The sequence below is a fragment of the Synchiropus splendidus genome, chromosome 1 (assembly GCF_027744825.2).
Source record: "Synchiropus splendidus isolate RoL2022-P1 chromosome 1, RoL_Sspl_1.0, whole genome shotgun sequence".
NCBI lineage: Eukaryota > Metazoa > Chordata > Actinopteri > Syngnathiformes > Callionymidae > Synchiropus > Synchiropus splendidus.
The window spans coordinates 63,007,433-63,024,539 of NC_071334.1; the positions used below are offsets into that span (position 1 = coordinate 63,007,433).

Sequence of the window (17,107 nt, forward strand, 5' to 3'; positions counted from 1 at the left end):
CGACTTACAAATGAGTCACTATTACACCTCGTACCATTAAAAACAGTTTTGCATGATATGAGCCCTTGAAAATCGCTTTTTTCCCCTTGGTACCATTATGATTTTTTTTCTTTTTAGACGCAACACTGAAATGAACAAATTCCCTTGAAAGTGTCGCACAGTTGCAGTGAGCCTCAATGAAGATTCTGCACAGCATGAAGTAAACATGTTTATTTAGAAAAATATTGAAACACAGGAACAGGATGTCTATCACCTTAATTTACCTCGACATTTTCGTCGTAGTACAGGACAAAAGCATACAACCACAGTTGGTGCACAGAGGAAAAATAATTATACATTTATCTATTCATTTCATAACAAAAATAAACCACCATCACTTTGTTTGTCTTGGCTGCATTCTTAAATCCTTTTAGAGAAAGCCGATATATTGTAATACAATAGTGTGTCATCTGTCCACATATAATATCTGCTTCGGGATTTGGAATCTCCACTCAGAGGACTGATTCTCATCGCTGTACAAAATAACTCACAATACAATTCAAGAGCTTTTCTTTCACTCAATCAGAGGGGACAGAGGGTCAGGATAACCAACCCAAAACACCTGGTGGGAGACATGTGATGCAGGTTTTAGCATAATTTACATGATCGTCAGGCACAAATGATTCAGAGACGTGGTCCCTCCCAGCATATAAAAGTTCAAGTATTTTAAATAAACATACGTCGTTGTGGTCTTCCGTTGCATAACGGACGTGGCACTTTTTTATTTTTAAGTGCTGTGGTCATGCTTTACTTTGAAGGCTAAATGTTGAGCTTGCTATCGAAGGATTGCGGTTGTGAAGGTATTGGTATGGTTTACTCCCTCGTAGACCATTTGATGTGTCTGTAGTTGGGATGCCGGATTTGCATGAAATATTAACCTTTTCCAAATTGGTTTGTACACATTATTGGTTGAACATTTCAAGTTTTTTTCCCCACACAGTAAACGATGCATCTATATAATGTGCAGTACATAACGTACACTACGTCTGCTATATATGGTAACACTTCACCGTTTCCTGGCCGGCTAAATGGGCTACAAAATGAATGCTACATATCACACGCTGCATGTCCTACGCTAGATATTGTATACTATATAAGATGCTCCATATAGAATGTAAAATATTGCATGGTAGACCATCTGCTACATATTGGTCAGGACCTAATGTATGCTGCTTTACTTACTTACATCATACGTTGCATATCCTGCCATTGATAAAATCCTACCATAAAGAGCTTTGCATTGTATACCATGTAACGTAAGCAGCATACAGTACCCCTTGTATCATTGATTCGAAATTGTATGCTACATTTTTTTTAACAGAGATTCACAAATTAGCCCATGCTCATCGAATTCACTAAGCGGGAATCACATGTTCAATGCCGTACACTACATCAACAGTGCACCATGGTGTACGTTATGTACTATACACTACATAGATTCTGAATATACTCTGAAGACCTTGAAGCATAATTAAGAGTCTGTGGACTTTGGTTCACATGTATGTCACCCTGTATGTTTTCAAAATGTGGTTAATGTTTATGTTTTCTGATGACCGACAATGAAATACCGTCTCCTCAACGTTTGTGTGGCCTGTAACTCACTCTGAGGTTTATCACAGGCTTGTTCAAATCTACATTTAAGTGCTTGTATATATTTACCGTGTGCTGTGAGGCCCAGCTGAGCTACTCTGACATTTTGTAACCGGTAAGGCTCTGGGTCAATGGGCAGATAGAAATGAAGGCGCTGACGATGAGCAGTGACGTACAACAGTGGACACATCACTGAGTTTTAAAGGCTTGGAGATCTTTGACCATCTTGGAAATCCTTGATGAAGAAGTAGCTTTTGAATGAATGAGAGTGAAGCCCTTTCACAATTCATCATCAGATCTGTAAATAATTATCGTGACGTTTTTCAACGTGTCACCAAACTTGTATCACTACACTTTTATGTCCATGCTGTTCTTTTGCTGCCAAATTTGCTCTTCGACTCAGACATGAGTCTTTCGCTGACGGCTGAGCCAGACCTTTTGAAAGTGCCCAAAGTGGTTTGAAGAAAAAAAGGTGTCCCCTCAAGAATGTTTTGACAGAAAAGTAAAAATGATGTAAACAAACATAAATATATGTACACCAGTCTGTGCAGCTGTGTATGAAGGTGTGGCGATCTCCAGCATCGATAAATATGTTTTGTGTGGGGTTAGGATGAAGCTTTTATCAGGCACAGCCGCACTCCTCCACGATCATGTTGGGAACGTCACGCTTTACAATGTTGTATTCATCGTCGAAGTAGAGCATGGACATGGTGCTGAGCTTGGTCGGGATGCAGCAGGAGTTCATTGAACCAGGGCTCATCCCTCGGATGCGGTACTGGTTCACCACAGCTGTATGGAAGGACGACGCCAGTCCAGGAACACCAGCCATGTAGGCTGGACAGTTTCCCTCACAGTAGTTCCCAAAGTAGCCTGAGGGTGCAATGATCCAGTCGTTCCACCCGATCAGTCGGAAGTCAATATAGAACTGCTGTCGACAGCACAGGCTACTACTGCCGTCGCACTCAAGCCCACGCTTCCGGATCCGGTGTTTGCTGTCTGCCTGTTGGGCCTGCACCACCAGGAACGGCCGGTGTGACTCATCGTTATGGTTCAAGAGGACGGGGATGACACCATTCGCCTCGCAGCCCTCACATCGCACGTCCAAGTTTTGCCGGCGATCACCTTTCTCAAACACTAATCGGACGGCCTCGGTGAGCATGAAGGTGTGCCAGCCGCTCCGCTTCAGATCCACCCTCTTCTCCACCAGGTTCCACTTGCTGCCCAGGCCCGGTTCCTGATAGTAGACCTTCACCGTCACCTTTCGTCGAGATCGCATCTCAGGTGCAGGTGCCAGCAACTTGAAGTAAAGCCAAAGGGTGGCAAGGGTCACCCGCAGGTTCTGGTTACCCTCGCTGGAGATAAGAAAGAACAAACTGGATTTGGACGTCACCATGTCGTCTATAAAAGAGAAGACAAAGGCAGCACAGGAACACAGTGGTTAGGAATAACATTTATACATCTGAGCGAACACATATTTTCTCTTGCAAATATCTAATTCATTGTTCAAGTGTCAAATGTGTAAAAAGACTAGATCTCTTCAGGGCCCTTTTCTCTTTAGACTGCACTATCTAGATTTTAGGTGGCTTCAATCACGTCTATTTCAACACAGATCTTTTTATAACTGACATCAAACTTAGAAGCAGGAGCATTACACAGACTCTTTCAGCAAGAATCTATCCACTGGGTCATCGGGGTGAGGGCACAGAAGTGAGGTGCGGGAAGGCTCAATTTGGAAGAAGTCCAATTCTCAGTCATTGCACAACTTGCAACTAAACTGAGAAAACTGATGTTTTTTTGTTTTTTTTCTGAAGATCATGGGAAGTGTTTTCTATTGGAGCGATGTGACTTACGAAGAGGTATTGCAATGTTCTGAGCGTCACACATGAAGTACATGATGCTGCTCTATTTTTCACACTAGTCCCCTTTCAACTCCACACATTTCTTTCAACTTCCGCCATTCATTAATTCCTGATCTGTAAAACTCATCATCTTGGCCACCTATTCAAACCCCCACTGCAGCACTCAGCTCATCATGATCCAAATCCACATGTCTGGCTCTGAAGCATATTTTCAGCCTGGGAAAGAGGTGGATGTCACCGGGGGCAGGTTCTGGAGAGTAGGCTGGGTGAGGTAGAAGCTTGTGACCACACTTCCACATAGCTTCCGTCGTAGCTCAACTAGTGTGGACTGGTGCCTTGTCCTGATGAAGCAGGACGTTTGTCTTTTCCATTAAATGCGATGACTAAAGTGTTGCAGCCACTGCTATGATCCTCCACAAAATGTGCGAGGCTGAAAACGTTTGATACCGCTGCGTATGTTATTGTTATTGTCTGTTTAATTAGAGAAACAAGGAGATTTCGTGGTAAATTAACTAAAATCACTTATTTGAGTTGGAACATAATTCAAGTGAAGAATGAAGTCATTTCGTCATGAAACACATTTTTAGAAAAAAAAAAAAAAGACATGTATAAGTGTGATTTTATAAACAAAAATGTTCCAATCAGAAGAAACACAGGCATCAAACCTTTAGACTTTACTGGATCACACAAAACCCCACTGACATTCTGCAGTTAGATTAAAACGATTCTTTGCATTATCACTTCCACAGTATGTTCATAATATCAGCAATAGGTGATCAGATTTTGACGTTTCAAGTTTTAGCTTTTATATATTAGAGTGGGGGTTTGGAGATGTTTGCTTGTTAAAGTTATAAATATTAGTATGTTCTTTCCATTGTAACATCTGATCTTGTAAACATTTCTTCCATTGCTTTGATAATCCTTTCCAGTCATATTTTTTTCTGAATCTTAAAATCGCTCATCATCATCATCGTCAATGTTATTTTTTCCATCACCGTTTTCCTCACCCTTTTCCGCAAAGCTGATGATCTCCGAGTTCTCTTCCACTACGTGGTTATTAGTCGGGTGTCCGTCCAGGTTCGGGATCTCCACCCGGCCGTCCTCACGCAGTTTACCCGCGTGCAGCTTCCTCAGCGCGGTCACCATGGCAGCGCGGGGCAGCGGGTGCGTGATGTTGGGCCGCTCTCGCATCTGCAGGCGACCCAAGATGTGCCTCTTCACTGCCTCCAGTAGGTCTGAGTTGGGCTGCCCGGAGTCCGACTCCTCCGGCTCAGTGTCGCCGCAAGAGGCGCAGGTGTCCCGGCTGCGCGCCTCCGCCTCCTCAGCGCCGCAAGAGAGGACCAGAGCCACGAGGAGTGCCAGACCGAAGAAACTGCCTCTCATTTTCTGCGACTTCAATCACACTTCAATCCTCCCTCAAATCACACTGTCCCCGTAGAAAGCGCTCGTCAGCGGCCCGGATCCACTGTTTTTTTTGCCAAATAAAAAGAGTTTTGTTACATTTTTACGCCCAACTTCCCTCAGTCACACAGAGGACCAGACCTTCCAATAGTCCATGTTAGAGGTGATACAGCAGTCCAGACTGAAGAAAGAAGCCCGGCATCATCATCCTCAGAGACCCTCGGTCACAGAGGAGGATGTGGTGTGTGAGGTCCGGATGATGGGTCCATCTTCGAGACTGATGCTGTGAATGAAGACCACCTGTTTTATATCCCTGAGGGGCGGGGGTGCGCTCGGACTAGAGCGTCCAATCAGAAGTTAAGGGGGGCGTTTTTTACCGAAGTAATGTTGAACAGCTTACTTCATTTTGATTCGGTTAACATTATAACATCAGGACCATAAAACCCACCACCCTATTCTCTCCGCGTGTGTTTACTGGAGCCACAATCTGGTCACTCTTTTTAGCTGGTTCGCAGTCCCAGACAATGTTTACGCGTGTCGAGTCTTGACACGTGTCTAATTTAACTTTTATAACCTTTATAGAATCCTATATTCAGCTTTACAGCTTTGTTTTCTAACCCAACATACAGTATTTAAATATAATCTTAGACCATTCTCCTGTTAAGTAAAAATGGAAACAGCTCTGATCACTGCCGGATCAAGTATTTTGTTACCCTTTTTTTTTTTTTGGTGATGTATAGTGGTCTTTTGTATACCTCCCTGTGGACCTTCGCGCGGTTGGTTAGAGTCCCTCACAGACCCAAAAATGCCCAGGCCCATTTTTTTTCTGTCAGAGAAACATTGTGCTGACACTTTTCCTCTTTTTTCCTTTATTCCTTTCCTCTCTTTTCCTTCCCAGTAATTCCCATCTTAGCGCTACGTTGATGAGTAAATGTTGTTATTAACTATGTTAACTATAACTACGTTTTGGGTACCTGTACTGACAATAATTCAATGTGACTGCACTGGACTCAAATCTCGTTGGGTTTGTCTAAGACCTGTGAGTGTTGACATTAGTCTTCTTTGGTTTATTGTAATCATCATTACCTCCCGGAGTTGCGCCTTTAGGCGATTTAGTTGTCTCTTTTGTACTGTAACTTTCCGATCCGGTCGATAAGAATCTCTGATAGTTGTCACTTTGCACTACTGGACTATATTTTTTCAAACACAGTATGTCTATTATGTGCAGGTTTTCTGTATTGACCTCTCTTGACCCTATTTCTGAACTTTCAATTGCCAGCGTTCTGGTGACAACAGTCGATAAACATACAACATAACAACGTAAACTGGCGTGTGCTGTAGCTAACCTTTGACCTCAAGCTGATGGAGCTCCGAAGCACAGCCAAAAACTGGTTGTGTGGGTGGTTTTCCTCCTGTCACTTCAGCTTTTTCTTTTCTGTCCACTGTGGATAAATTAACGCCAGCTGCAGATCGGAAAAGATTGTCTTTTGAATCTTCCACATACGTCAGAAGATTCTGGGAAATGAATTTGTGAAAAGTGATGCCACAAACCTGAAGTTTTAAATCCGCCCGGGGGACGAAGTGCAATTTCCTGCTCTAGTACGCAAGGATAAAAATTTGTGAAATGGCGTCACCTAGCGACAAAAATTAGCGACTGCGTGGTTACATTTTTTTTTTTTTTTAGATTACAGTACAATTCAAATTCAAGCAACGTTAATCTGCGTTAATGTCATATTTAAATCTGCAGTGGACTGATATCGTTGCTTGGTGTTTCATTTCAAGACCATTTCACACTTATTAGTCGAATGTAGAGAGTGTTGGAGCATAAACGAGTGCGTGTTCTTACTAAGGAAAGTGTATGTTTAGAATTCGAATAGTTTGTGATATACAGTTTGTAATATATTTGGTTTATTTTTATTTGTAATAGATGTAATTTGTAATAGATAGATGAAGCCAGCTCTCTTTTATTCCGTGGGAAATCCACGTTGTTGTGCCTTTGGCCGCACATGCGCACTTCAAACTGGAGCGGTCGCTACTGGTTTGAATCATCTTGTCGCAACACTCTTTGGCTGGTTTACAGAACTAGGTGGGGCACAAAGTCTGCTCCACTCGCCGAAGTTAGCTCGTGTGGCCCGATAAAGTTAAATGCGGTGCGACTGACAACACGGTTCAGGTCTGTATTTATGATGTTACGCGAGTGTTTTTTAAAGCTTGTACTTCACTTCTCTGTCAAGAAGTTTGATGTTATTACTGGGTATGGGCTCGGGTCAAGACTTTCCTTTGGCTAACAAGTTTCTGATGGGTGAGTGACAGTCGTCTCCGCAAATTGTGGTTGCTGGGGGGCGTTTCTTTCTGAACCACATCCAATCGATCGCTGTTCTGCGTATGAAGGCGGGAACTGCAGAGGAGAAGTGTCTGTTGAGTCTCACTAGCAGATAGTGAGACACTCCACAGTTATTGTTAGTTATTGGTGCAAGCTATGTTCACTGAGGTATTTAGTTGTTTTGTATTGTGCCACGATATTAATTGGACTTTGGGCCGCGGTTAATCACCGACGTGAATCGTGATATGTGGGAGCAACGGTCGGAACCCGTATATTCGCCTTCCCTGTTTACCACCAGCATTAATGTGTCCTTGGTGACAGCTAGCGTGTTTTACTGACGGCTGTCAGATCCAAAAGTTATGATCCACTTCCCATGAGATTATACTGTACATTTCGCTGTGACGACCACCAAAGTTATTTATCCTGATATTTTTGTCAACAGAAGTTCTGGCTATATTTCGTAGACACAGTTACAGCTAGGAATTTCTGGAAAAATATTTTCACTTATACTTTCATTATTTTTGACAGCATCTTACTTGTGCTTCGTAAAGTTTGGTGTGGACTGACAAACGGAGCAATGGCAACAGGTAAGAACAAGAACCAGACCTCACTGGTCCTGCACAAAGTTATCATGGTGGGCAGTGGAGGAGTGGGCAAGTCTGCCCTTACCCTGCAGTTCATGTATGACGAGGTGAGGATCCATAACATACCTGTATTTGCAGCCCCATCTCCTTGTCTTATCTGGGTGTTTGGGTCCAGTTTGTAGAAGACTACGAGCCTACAAAGGCAGACAGCTACAGGAAGAAGGTCGTCCTTGATGGTGAGGACGTGCAGATTGACATCCTGGACACAGCAGGTCAGGAGGACTACGCTGCCATCAGGGACAACTACTTCCGCAGTGGAGAAGGCTTCCTCTTGGTCTTCTCCATCACTGAGCACGAGTCATTTAGTGCCACTGCCGAGTTCAGGTCAGACCACCAGCACTTTATTTTTAGATTGCATATCTGAGACAATTCCTCCTATTTATGAGACGTTATTGCCTCCATCTAGTGGACTACATAGGAATTACGTTTTCTTTACATTTCAGGAAGTCGAATTGATGTTGCTATTAAAACGTACTTCCATAGTGGTGTGTAAGCATACATCTTTTTAAATGTAACAGGGAACAAATCCTACGGGTGAAAGAGGAGGACAACATTCCACTGCTGCTTGTGGGCAACAAGTCAGATTTGGAAGAGCGACGAAAAGTTTCTGGCGATGACGCTGCAGCACGGGCTGGAGAGTGGGGCGTTCAGTATGTGGAGACGTCAGCCAAGACCAGAGCCAATGTAGACAAGGTAAATATGAGCAACAGTCGTCGCTTAGGAGCCAATTAAGCTAACATTAATTTATGATGATGACATTTTTTTTACTTCCTGCCAGTATTGCCCCAGGACGAAGCTGGCTGTGAACGGCTTTTTAGAATAAACTAGATTTAGCCTTCTCAAAATGGGGAAATTTTAGTCATTAAGGCCGCATTCAATCATGATGATCTCACATTTAGTAGAATTCTATTAGCCTTTTCTTTCTCTGACTCACTGACATGCTGTCTCTCTCATCTTGCAGGTTTTCTTTGATCTCATGCGTGAGGTCCGAAAGAAGAAATTGTTGGAGATTAAAGACAAAAATGGTCCGAGTGGCAAGAAAAAGAAAAAACACTGCTGCATTCTGTAACCACCAAAACACTATTGTTAGCATTCACTTCACCTCTTCCACCAAAGTAAAAATATAAATGTGTATATTTAACTTATGTTGAATGTTGTGCCCCACATGATCAGTGAATTTTTCAATTGACTGCCTTTGTTTGTTCTGACTTTTTTCTCAGAGAATCACCAAACTATACAACTGTGTGTGTGAAAAGTGAAAATATCAGAGTTTTAGGAGAGCGGGATTTTTTTTGTTTCTTTTCTCAATGTTATTGTGATTTTTGATTTCCATGCCTCACACCGCACAATATTTATCATCACTCAAAACAATCCACATCTTGTTTTGCTGTATGAGTTGTTTGATAATAAAGTTTTTCTGATGCCTCTTTTTTTGGCACTCAGTTGGTCCTAGATTTGTCCTTTAATTGTCTTTAAAAGCCCATGTCAGGAGAGGTTTATTTTCGTGTGTGTGAGATTGACAGTCTGTGGGAGAGATCCTCTTACTGTAATTCTCTTGCTGCTGATCTCACAATTGTACCAAGCCAAACCCTCATCCATCCAGCAGCTTCATAGAGATGCTGGGGGGTGACGTGGTGGCGTTCTGGGAGGTGGAGTTGAGTGATGGAGTCTACAAGATCCAGTTTTCTCATGGAAGCACAACCGGCAAGCGAATTGTGACTGTTAATGGGCATGTAAGTGAATGCATTGATTACAATGTGCGGTCATTTCATGCCATAACAGAATCAGAAATCTTTTTTTTTGATGGCAGGAAGTGATCCGCAGAGACTGGATGTTCAAACTCGTTGGGAAGGAGACGTTTACTCTTGGTGATTCAAAGACCAGAGCGACCATCCATATCGAAGCTGTGGGTGGGTTTTCCTACCAATATTCCCTGGATATCAATGGAAAGAGTCTTCAAACTTTCTTGAACCAGCGTGCCCAAAGCACTGAGACCTGGATCATTCAAGTTGATGGAGTGGACACCAGAGTGGTACTTGGTGAGATTTAAATATCTTCAAATCTCAAAAGCTCCTATGAAGAGCAATTGAAAAAGTCTGATATACCATTATGGCATCCTCCTTTGCTGCCGAAGCCACAGCCTTTTCTCTGTTGTCTCCAGTAATCACATGCATTAGCTGCTCACTGCCAGTGCAGACAAAATTGTAACAGGGGCGGCCTCAATATGTGTGTAAAACATTTCACATCTGTGTTATGATGAACATGAACATCTTTTTCTTTTGACTCCACAGAAAAAGACAAAATGGATGTCTGGTGTAATGGACAGAAAATGGAAACTATGGTGATTCATTTGATTTTTTTACTGTATTTGGAATAATTTGGAAGTTGACTTGATGTGTGTTTTCACTCATTTAGGGGGAATTTGTGCTCAACGGTACAGAGACTCGATTTCTCCTTGGGACGCATGAGTGTGTCATCTCGACAACCACCAGCAGTGGCAAGACGAGGAAAAATGTCATTGTGCACAACCTCTTGCTGGATGGACAGATTGTAAAGCAACAGTAGAAGAAACTTGCCTCTTTCTTGAAATACTGAAGCCCAGTAAAAAGATTGCAAACTATAGAAATAAACATTATCAGGAGCAGTTCTAGGTTTGTTAATTCTTGTACAATCCAGGAAATGTACTTCTGTTGTAGTCGGGACATCTAACCCAGGACCAAGAACCAGAAGAGCCCCATCAAGATCAATTATTTCCAACTAACCCTGAAAGTTTTATTTAAATAAATAATTCTGGAGTTATTCTTGGGAGTTTAATAAATGACCTCCTTTCATTCGCCTCAGAGGTAATTATTGATTACATTAGCGTTGTATTTCGAGCCAGCTTCTTTTCCTGCAGATCTTTTGTCGTTCGTAAATAATATTCATTATCGAGCACAAGGCTGGCATTCTGGCAGAGGTTTTTCAAGAAAGGGTTTTAATTGGTTGGGAATTTAACAAATTAGAGATGGAATAAAAATAACAGCAGCTATGGTCTTGACAAAGAAATGCATGGCCTGAAACAAGATCAAGTCTATATGCTGTCAATTCAGAGTCAAGAGCAAGACCTTGTATATGTGATAGTGGGTCAAAGTCCGTTGTCAAGTCCTTCAACCAATGATCTTTGCATCTTGTTTCTGCTTTTGCACCACCAAACAGTGCTCTTTTGACCACCATTTGCATCTACTTATTTTAGACATCATTGTTTAAGAACAGTTGAACCTACAGAACTCCACCAAAATAGAATCATAAAGAAACTATCCGGTACATTTCACTGAAATATTGCCATTCATTGGATCTTTTCTCAAGGCACACTGGCTTACATCAGCATAGCAATGTTTTTGATGATATGTAAATACATCAAAACTAGGGCTGTCAACATTTTTAATCTTAATTAATCGCACAAAATCTCTGTTAACAGAATTTGTATCTGTCCTAAATGTACCAATGGAAGACTTCATCGACACAAGAGTGGCCAATAATGTTTACAATGTTATTTTTTTAGCATGTTTTTTAGGCTTTTCAGTGGGGTTATTCGAAAAAAATGTTCTCGACTGTACTTTGAGCATTTTACAAACTTGGCTATATTTACGCAACACGTAGAATACATAGATAAATACATCTTAGTCCTGTTGAAGTAGGCAATTACGTGGCTTTATTTTCAACAATTATAGAGCCTTGTTTTAGTTTGAAATTGCTTACACTCATCAATGTTTCATGTTCCGTTGTTAAATATCAAGCACGGTTTTCCAAACATGTGCTAGTTTTTGAAGCTTTTACTTTGTGCACCACTTCCGGTCTTTCGCTTCTGTGAGAGGAAGCGCATTGCTAGGGAATTGACGCTCCCGGTCGGGATACTTGGGATACGGGGCTTCTGTGTGCCCAGGATGGACGGATATTCACGGCGCAACAACAGCAAGCGACACCTGTAGAAACTCGACGCGTTAAAGCAAGCTTGTTGGGGTTTTTTTTCGTCAGTGCCACCAGTGCTTTCGTCCACGACTGGTGCTCCCGAAGCGGTGTGTTGCTGCACGGCTGGTCCGGAAGACAAAACAACGGACGGGAAAGGGCACTCGAAAGTGGTGATCGGCTGCGCATTGGACTCCGCGGCTGTTTCCACGTATTTTCCCGCCGTCGAGTGGCTGGTATATTTATCCTAGTCACGATTCTCCACTAGTGACGCCTCAGGTCGGAGTCTCAGCTCCGCTTTCCCGTGGGTTTGGAAGCTAGCTAACGTTAGCCAGCTAACCCTAGCCCGCTAGCTACAGGCCATTTTATTTCACTTCGGTCGTGTATTTATAACCCGTAAATGACGTTTAAAGCCGCTATTAAGCCGCATAAATACATGTTTTAATCTCCGGCGAGTTGAAGGATATGGAGAAGTGGAGCTCCGGCTGCCGCACATCTGTCACCGCGCCGCCGGAGCTGGGAGCCGGGGCTCACCGGGGAACCGCTGCCTTCTCCGGTCACTAGCAGCAGTCCTCTTGGATATTATCCGACTAAGAGACTCAACTCAAAGAGCGCCATTATTCATGTCATGTAGGGTTAAGTTATGAATTAACTCGTACGTGGGTCCAGTTTAAAACTGCCGACACTGGTTCCGGAGTCGCGGCCATGAACTACCAGCAGCACCTCGCCAACTCTGCAGCTATCCGGGCTGAGATCCAGAGGTTCGAGTCAGTCCATCCCAACATCTACTCCATTTATGAGCTCCTGGAGCGGGTGGAGGAACCGCTGCTGCAGAACCAGATCCGAGAACATGTCATCGCCATTGAAGGTAAGAGTCCATGGGAGTGAGGCTCAATGATGGTGTGATGCAGGTGGAAAATAGCTCGGCTATTCACGCTACTTTCCCCCCCAGTTTTAACATGCTGGTAATAATATATTGGCATTGGTGCTTAGATTGGCATAGGTACTGCAATATCTATTTCTAATCAATATGTAAAATCAACCAACAGTAGTGAGTAGTAATTCAGATAGACCTAGACCGATCGAGGTCCGGTTCACTGGGTTCAAGCGTAATGGATGGCAAGTGTTTCCTTCATCCCTCTTTCACATAGATCTAGCATATTTCAACTAACTCAGTTTAATAGATAAAATAAACCCTGTTTTCTTGATCCGAAGAGTGGTCAAATGATTTTTTTGTGGTTGCTGCACTTCCTCCTGATGCTTCATTCTCTCAGTATTGCCATACAAATTTTTCTCATGTGATTTATTTTTGGGCTGGAGGAATTTGTTTCCTGAACATTTGTCCGCTGCATTGATCAATCATTTGTTGTTTGAATGGTAGTCATTTGATCAGTGTCAAATAATATTGAATGGCGTGCAATGAATAGCTAGAGTTGTCACATACAGTGATACTAATCAGCTAACCACCACACACCCGCGCAGAAAAGAGATAAAGAATTTTCACTCGAAGTTCAGTGAACTAACACTGTTCACACTTTTCAAATATACTTGATAGTAAAAATATTTTTCTTTCTGGCAGCAACTGTAAGCAAACCTCACGAATACCATAATTCTTATTTGACGAAACGGCATGTGGGTTTATTGGAGAGTAGCAGTTGAAAATAAGTCCATATAATCTTTAAGATAATTTTTATACGACTCACATATATTGCTCAGGAAACAATGATAGTCATTCATCATCAATGATGAAATACAATCTTGTGTAATATATTTTTTCCTGACATTGCACTGTCATGTGACGGTGACATATCTGTCACATATAATAATATCCTTATTAAATATTTCCGCGGTGTCTTCTTCAGATATCGGGGCGGTATGATGATATCATGAGCAATGTTGCCCGTCATTTTAATTTAATGTGCTATGAGAACATGCTATCATGAGGTCACACTGCAAGAGATTGGCAGTCATTTGTTTTTTAAGTATTTATGTAACCATCATCACCCCCACCCCTCCTCCTCCTGCCGACTGCACCAGATTAGATGCATTCTGTTTTTCTGTCCTGCAACTTTCACCCAGCTTAATGTAGGGGCAGTACATGAGTCACCAGGACCATGCTCAGTCAACCCTGTTGCTATCACAAATGAATGTCTGTTCAAATACTTAGAAATAAAATGAAATACAATCAAGTAAACAACACATAGCAATCAAAATGTTCCTTTGTTGTGTAATTAATAGTTGCATTGTTATGTGAAAAATGAAAATATGATGATCAGTGTTGTCTTCATGCTTTAATAGGTTAACGTGAATTAGAATTTAAGCAAGAACAGAGGTTAGTTTGCTTTCAAAGCTGCTTACATTGTGGGATCTTCGAGTCTGACCAGAGGTGATTTAACTGTGAGAGAAACTGGAATCAGTGCGATTAGTCCAGGATCCTAACATTCCCTAATCTGTTGGAGTCTCAGCTTCTAGGCCTCAACTGTCACCGTTAATTAATAACCTAAATGAATGATGATAGTCCAAGTCAGGACGCGCTTTTTTTGTCAATGATTTGCAAAAATAGGTCACTGGGTTTATTATTTTTATTATTGTTATTATTATTATTAAGCGTAACCCTTATTCTTTAAGTTCATATCCAAAATATCTAATAAATAAAATTAATTATTCAACGAGCTGTCGTCACTTCTCTGTTTTCCTTACATTGCTAGATTGGGATAATGTACTCTGGTTCCCTCTGGAGACCATCAAATTCCTCAATTTCATTTATTAATATCATTCTATCATTCTTCAACCAGGGATTTCACAGATTTTCTCTCATTAGGCAAACAAACTGTCACAACAACTATATTTTCATGACGTTGACAAAAAAATAATTAATTAATAATGGTACAGTCATTCAAGTTCCTATTTAACTTAATGTATATTGTGTGTTTTCTTACCAAAGGAGAGAAAGCAGTGTGAACTGCAACACTATCATAACTGAGCCTAAAAAATCATTCAAGACCTGACTGTGAAAGTTACTTTCCCACCTCGTAACTCATTCTCTCTGCTGTCACAAAATCTTCAGGGTGATGAATGCGTAGGGGGGAGGTCAGGTTCATGATGTTACACCCTTTTGCAGATACTTTGGCTCAGCATTTTTTGCAAACTGGTGTGTCATCAAACTTGCCCGCTCACTGATGTAGAACCCACTTTGCCAGGTCGTCAGTGTCTCTTTGTGATTCCTGTAAACTTTATCTACAAAACGGATCATCATTGTCCAACTTTAGACGTTCCATTTGTCTGATCACTTTAACTGCGCCTCTTCTGAACCCTTTTTCCGTGCCTCATTACACTGTGAAGTAATTGTTTCTAACTGGTGCCTACTCCGGACTCGAGTGGGCTTTGGAGCAAGACAACCCACCCAACAATTGGATCCTGCGAGTGGAGTAGAGTTGAGTGGCTTGATGCTTAGGACAGCAGGCACTGTGTTGTTATTGAGATGGATATGAATGTTATCTGTGTCAGCACCACTTCCAACTACAGTGTTTGCGTGACACAGAAGCCGACGCCAAACTTTCTCTCTTTGTAGGCTGGTTTCAAAAGCTGTCAGTTTCAGTAGGCTCCGATGTCATGTAAGTGAGCACTGCATCCACAACAAGATGTTGGACTCATTCTCAGTCGGCCCTTTTTACACAATATTGAAAATTTATTTTTTAATATTGCCATTGCGGTATACCGCTACGGTCGACATCGGAGTCATGCTTTAGTTTGGCATGTGTGTGATCTCTTCATTGTTCCATTTAAATGCTTGTGATTGAGTAAAACCAGAGAATCCAGTAGCTTGTGTTCCTGTGGAAACCAGAGCTTGGATCTTGTATTCACTCTATATTCATGTCAAATGGTCCTGCCCTCATCCAGGGGCTGAGGCTTGGAGCTAGGTATGCAGTATTCTCTCTTATGAAATGCACCTGCTGTTCTATCTGTTAATTTTTTCCCACCACCCCTGAAGATTGATAATGAATTTGATGCCTGTTTGTTTTCATGGTTGTGCCCCATAAAATGGCCAACTACCATTCGCTCTACACATGTCTTTGGTCTTCTGCCTACTCTGTAATCGTCAGGGTAGAGTAGTTCCTGACTCATGTTGATGTTATTTCAACTGAGTTTGTGCTTCATTCAAAATCCTTATTCGGCCCAAGAAGACGCTACAGGCCCATGTTCTTCACGTGTGGGGATGTGGCGTACAACAGCTGTGAGCTCTTTCCTTTTCCTGCAACATGGACAAGGTTCATAACAATAGATGCGTCGCAAAAATAGTCTACCCCACTTCCTGTCTGCGCTGCACGGTACTCTCATATTTAAGCAACATGACACTCATTGACGCAGATGATCGGATTACTTGGGATGCTCAGATTTGCTCCTCAGGGAGGTGATGTCACTTCCTGTTATATCGATTGCTGCTCTCAGGAGCCGAGTAAATGTAAAACAAAAAAATAATTAATTCAGAAAATATATGTATATTAAACACACCCCCAGTTATGTGTTTGTATAAACAAATTATTTCATGCTATGTCAAATGAATATTAAAAAGGTCTCTTTGAGATTTGTCATCTTGGTCAGTCCAATCCTGAATACATTCTGCATCTCTTTTACCTTGTCAGTTTATGTTGCACCTGTACCTTTTAAAATCTTTCTAGAAATAAGCTTTTGAGTAAATAAGAACAATTTGATTATATGTTTAGGCAGTGCAGACCGACTTGTATAAATCAAATGATTATAACATTGTGCTTCAGCAGAGAGTGTCTTTGGAAGAGAAGAAAAAAATGTGTATTATCATATACATCAGGTTTAATTATTTTTGACTCTGGGCAACAAGGTTGCTGCAATGTGGCCTGTTCTAGTGAGATATTGATCAATGCTCATGCAGTAGTAAGAATTTTGGCCCCACATAAATGGAGAATAATTATTTTCAGTTGACGAGTTGTCATGTTGGTGACCTATTTATGGAATATATTCGCTTACAAGCTGTAATTTATGTGAGTTAAAGAGACAGTTCAGAGGACAATTTTACTATCTTTGACTGACTGCTCATGCTTTCTCATCCCATCCTCTCCCCCTTTGATGAATCACTCTCACAGTGTCTCTTTGTCTTTCCTTCCCACTGGCTCAAATATTTCTGCACAACCAACCCATCCAAAGAATCACAAACTTCCCATGGAAAAATAATCTAGTTTCATGCGCTCCTTGTATTTTCATATTTTTCTTTTTCTTTTTTGGATTGGCTTTGTAAATGTATCTCAGTCTTGGTCTATAACTGAAGACAG

At 41.7% G+C, this 17,107-nt stretch overlaps 4 protein-coding genes across 8 annotated transcripts in view; 3 read left to right on the top strand and 1 right to left on the bottom strand.

Annotated features, from left to right (window-relative positions):
- Positions 1-203: 203 nt before the first annotated feature.
- Positions 204-7,978, bottom strand: LOC128760663 (inhibin beta B chain-like). Of its 3 annotated transcripts, XM_053868269.1 has the most exons (5): positions 7,923-7,978; positions 6,236-6,352; positions 5,031-5,172; positions 4,496-4,953; positions 204-3,027 (listed from the first exon to the last, which is right to left on the bottom strand). In XM_053868269.1, exons 4-5 carry the CDS (start codon positions 4,869-4,871, stop codon positions 2,252-2,254), a joined length of 1,152 nt encoding a protein of 383 aa, XP_053724244.1. In that variant the 5' UTR covers positions 4,872-4,953; positions 5,031-5,172; positions 6,236-6,352; positions 7,923-7,978; the 3' UTR covers positions 204-2,251. The 3 variants fall into 3 exon arrangements, with proteins under 3 accessions (XP_053724244.1, XP_053724227.1, XP_053724234.1); XM_053868252.1 differs by lacking the exon at positions 7,923-7,978 and having other exon boundaries at positions 4,496-5,172; positions 6,236-6,665; XM_053868259.1 differs by lacking the exons at positions 6,236-6,352; positions 7,923-7,978 and having other exon boundaries at positions 4,496-5,919.
- LOC128760680 (ras-related protein ralB-B-like) lies at positions 6,927-9,298 on the top strand. Of its 2 annotated transcripts, none has more exons than XM_053868281.1 (5): positions 6,927-7,062; positions 7,741-7,903; positions 7,972-8,180; positions 8,375-8,549; positions 8,818-9,298. In XM_053868281.1, exons 2-5 carry the CDS (start codon positions 7,790-7,792, stop codon positions 8,923-8,925), a joined length of 606 nt encoding a protein of 201 aa, XP_053724256.1. In that variant the 5' UTR covers positions 6,927-7,062; positions 7,741-7,789; the 3' UTR covers positions 8,926-9,298. The 2 variants fall into 2 exon arrangements, with proteins under 2 accessions (XP_053724256.1, XP_053724263.1); XM_053868288.1 differs by lacking the exon at positions 6,927-7,062 and adding an exon at positions 7,206-7,380.
- Positions 9,299-9,351: 53 nt separating this feature from the next.
- LOC128760693 (fas apoptotic inhibitory molecule 1-like) lies at positions 9,352-10,855 on the top strand. Its single transcript, XM_053868301.1, has 4 exons — positions 9,352-9,589; positions 9,667-9,895; positions 10,148-10,197; positions 10,272-10,855. Exons 1-4 carry the CDS (start codon positions 9,473-9,475, stop codon positions 10,419-10,421), a joined length of 546 nt encoding a protein of 181 aa, XP_053724276.1. The 5' UTR covers positions 9,352-9,472; the 3' UTR covers positions 10,422-10,855.
- Positions 10,856-11,718: 863 nt separating this feature from the next.
- Positions 11,719-17,107, top strand: part of agap1 (ArfGAP with GTPase domain, ankyrin repeat and PH domain 1) — a 44,756-nt gene continuing 39,367 nt past the window's right edge. For both annotated transcript variants that reach the window (XM_053856873.1, XM_053856881.1), the window contains exon 1: positions 11,719-12,669. In XM_053856873.1, coding sequence (XP_053712848.1) covers positions 12,507-12,669 — 163 coding nt within the window. In that variant the 5' untranslated portion in view covers positions 11,719-12,506. The remainder of the gene's footprint in view (positions 12,670-17,107) is intronic.